Source organism: Poecilia reticulata, linkage group LG9, assembly GCF_000633615.1.
Source record: "Poecilia reticulata strain Guanapo linkage group LG9, Guppy_female_1.0+MT, whole genome shotgun sequence".
Taxonomy (NCBI): Eukaryota; Metazoa; Chordata; class Actinopteri; order Cyprinodontiformes; family Poeciliidae; genus Poecilia; species Poecilia reticulata.
Window position 1 is genome coordinate 33,174,026 of NC_024339.1, and position 3,879 is coordinate 33,177,904.

The window sequence follows — 3,879 nt, forward strand, 5'->3', positions numbered from 1 at the left end:
TAAATTTAGTCTGGATTAGACTATTGCTGTGTTAGGAGTTAGCATATCAGTGAAGATATTTAAGGCTAAAGTAGCATCTCAGTGCTAACCATGTAGCGGCTAACGCTAATATCAGCGTCCTGATGGTTGAACAGAATAAAAACTATATTTGCTGTTGAGCTCAGATGTTTGTTTATTCAGCAGAAAAAGTTTCTGAATTGAAAATGTTGCTTATTTTGTCAACATGCATTTTATTAATTAATGCCATTAAATGTTTGAGTAGAGTCCCACCTCTAGCTTTGAAATTATGGCCTTGATTTTGATGTGCATTTTTGACAATCTAGAAAAAAATGTTCACAGTAAAAATCTGATTGTTTTAGAAATACAAAACAAATATTTGGATTTCACAAGTTGTAGAATCTGAACCGTCAAACTGAAAACCTGACGCCTGAGCAGACGCCTCACACAGCAGCGGTTTCAGTCAGGAGCAGATGTTTGTGCCTGGATCCGTTTAAAACCGGCCGGTTCTCCACATGGTGGCGCTGCACCACCATGGATTCAAGAAAGAGTCAAAAACTATCGCCTGCTCTAAACTCCATGATTATGGAACAAAATAAATCACAAAATATGACATGGAAGGTGATTCTGGAAAAGGTGATGAATCAAAATGTAACTGGATGTAATCATGAAATCTGGAACTTTTCAGTTTAAACATCAACATTCTGGAAACTGGAGTAAAAACAAACAGAAGATCCGCTCAGCCAAGACATGAACCTCTCCAGATTTAACCCATCTTCCTGAAAAGGTTTTGATCTCCAGGAACGAGACTCCAGGAGCCCGGAATGGAAACCGTCAGGAAAAACATTTTATTTGAAGGGGCTGGATAAGACTCATAACACTGTAATAAACATGTCATAACACTGTAATAAACATGTCATGACACTGTAATAAACATGTCATGAACATGAATAATCCTTCATGAATATTTATGACTGTTGTCATGAAGCATCATTCAGTAAATTATGATACTTTTAATACAAAGTTGACTTTATTCAAAATGTCTTTATGACAACTTGACATTAACCAAGAAATCATTACTGTTTAAATTTGTAATAAAAGTATTACTGATTGCACTTTAAAAATTAGGTAACTTTGTTATTAAAGGTAAAGTTTAATCAGTAATGATTTATTGGTTAATGTCAAGTTGTCATAATAAAGACATTTTGAATAAAGTCAACTTTGTATTAAAAGTGTCATAATTTACTGAATTATGCTTTATGACAACAGTCATAAATATTCATGAAGGCTTATTCATGTTCATGACGGGTGTTATGACATGTTTATGACAGTCATAAATATTCATGAAGGCTTATTCATGTTCATGACATGTTTATTACAGTGTTATGACATGTTTATTACAGTGTTATGAGTCTTATTCAACCTTTCAAATAAAGTTTTACCAGAAAAACTTTTTAAAAAACTGACATATTCCTTAAAAAAAACTCCCAAAGAATAACAAATAACTCCTAATGTAAGTTAAAGTTCCAGGAAATAAAAAGCTAAATAATCTGATCTGAACCCAACAGAGATTTATTCAGCTGCTCCTTTACTCCAGAACCAGAACATCAGTTTTTATAAAGATCCAATAAATCAAGTCTGAGAAATAAAAATCATCTGCAACTTCAATTAGTTAAAAAGATCCACTTTAATCCCCAGATCCTGATGTTAATCCACTCATCCCCCCAGATTAGCTCCAGATTAGCAGGTTTCCAGGCTGTTCCACAATCAGCCGTTTGCTTTCTGTCAGGAAATGATAACCACTGAACCGAAAAACAGGGATTCTGGCTATAATCTCACAATTTGGGCTTTAAAGTCGGAACAGATTTGAGTTTTAGGACGAGATCGACTGAAAGGCGCATAAACAATTTAAACAAGTTTTAAAAGTTAGAATCCTGGGGAAAAACTGAATAATGTGATTACAGCGAGAATTCAGAGAAATCGTCTAAATTCTTAGGGAAAAAGTTAGAATACATTTTTTCTCAGAATTCTGAGTATGAATTAACCAAAAAAAAAGGAAAACGTTTCAATTCCTGTATTTTCAGATTTTAATTGAATCAAAATTAAATCCTGTGTTTTAGTTTAGAGGAGATCTGGAGGAGAAGCGACGCTGGACACCATTTGGGTTTTGGGCGAACTGGACGTTCAGCAGATTAGAATCTGGATCCTGAAACCAGGAAAAGAGTCCACCCCGAGAGGAATGCCGGAGCCGGGAGCGACGCTTCCCACCAGGCCAGCAGGAATGTCTGGATCCGTCTTCAGGCACATGAGATGAGGATCAGGCAACATGGCTGCTAGCGCTTCTGTTGGAGGAAGATGGGCTACATCGGAGACAAGAGCAGGACTTCCTTCAAACACCCGACCGGATGCTGCAGAGCGGATCCAGAGTCTGTCAACGAGTCCGGACCGACTGGGAACGAAACCGACACGGAGGAACCGAGACGTCCAACATGAGATCACTGTACAAGAAAAACACTAAACTACAACAGCAGCAACTCGGGTCATCGACGGGAACCCCAGGATCCGCTGATCCGGACCAACCGGCTCCGTCAGGATCCGCTGATCCGGACCAACCGGGTCCGTCAGGATCCGCTGATCCGGACCAACCGGGTCCGTCAGGATCCGCTGATCCGGACCAACCAGGTCCGTCAGGATCCACTGATCCGGACCAACCGGCTCCGTCAGGATCCACTGATCCAGATCATCTTTGGATCAACAGACTCCACAGGGAACTCCAGCATCAGTTGATCCGGATCATCTCTGGATCGGAATGGTAGGAAGTCCAGGGATCTGTTGGGAAAACCTTCCCTGTCGTCTTCCAGGGTCGGCTCTGGAATCTGGAAGGTTCCTCGGTCCAGAAGCAGATCCTGAAAACGCCAGAGGGTCTAAGATTCACCGTTATCTGGGTTCATACCGATATGAGGTCATGATTGTCCACATTTAGAAGACGGGGGCGGGGCATGTGGAAAACCGTTACAGTATTAATGCGGAATAATCCGGATGTGACGCTTCAGGAACCCTGAAACCAGCCGGTTGGAGTGACGCTCTAGAAAAGTTCAACAATTTGGCACAAATTTCAGAGGGAACGTCTTTTCCCTGCCCAGACGCAGAGCGGTCCGGATCCGTGTTCCCGACGCCGTCCCGGCCCGTCGGGCTCAGACGCCCCGCCTGGGAAACGAGACGTTCCTCCGATGGAGTCACAGGAAGGAGAAGCTTAGTAAAGACGGATGTTTGTGCCACGATAATCTGGAAAGCCAACGCGGGTTCCAGCCGTTTGGTCCGGTTGAAGTCGATGACGGATGGCGCCGCGTCCTTCGCGTTAAGGCGTCTCTAGAAACCAACGGAGTCCGGCTGCTGTCTGGACGCCCCGGCCTTAGGACGTCTTCACCAGGTCGTAGACGTAGATGTGGAAGTCGTCGTCGAACTTGATGAAGTAGACGGAGGGCTTGGCCTCCACCTGGTGGATGACCATCCCCGACCGCTTCCCGCCGTCCTCCTTGGCGTACTCCACCTGCTTCCCCACCAGGCTGTCCACCACCTCGCCCGGCTCCCGCTCCGCCGCCACGTTCTCGTCTGCAGACACAGAGCACAGCGTGAAAACCGGACCGGATCCAGACCCGGACCTGGACCGGATCCAGACCCGGACCTGGACCGGATCCAGACCCGGACCTGGACCCGGACCGGATCCAGACCCGGACCTGGACCCGGACCGGATCCAGACCCGGACCTGGACCGGATCCAGACCCGGACCTGGACCGGATCCAGACCCGAACCTGGACCGGATCCAGACACGGACCTGGACTGGATCCACACCCGGACCTGGACCGGATCCAGTCTCGAACC

The 3,879-nt window shown here is 44.9% G+C and overlaps 1 protein-coding gene across 1 annotated transcript in view; it reads right to left on the minus strand.

Annotated features, from left to right (window-relative positions):
* Positions 1-1,553: 1,553 nt before the first annotated feature.
* Positions 1,554-3,879, minus strand: part of spinb (spindlin b) — a 7,755-nt gene continuing 5,429 nt past the window's right edge. The window contains exon 7 of the mRNA XM_017306593.1: positions 1,554-3,671. Within this exon, the coding sequence (XP_017162082.1) occupies positions 3,410-3,671 (262 nt within the window). The 3' untranslated portion in view covers positions 1,554-3,409. The remainder of the gene's footprint in view (positions 3,672-3,879) is intronic.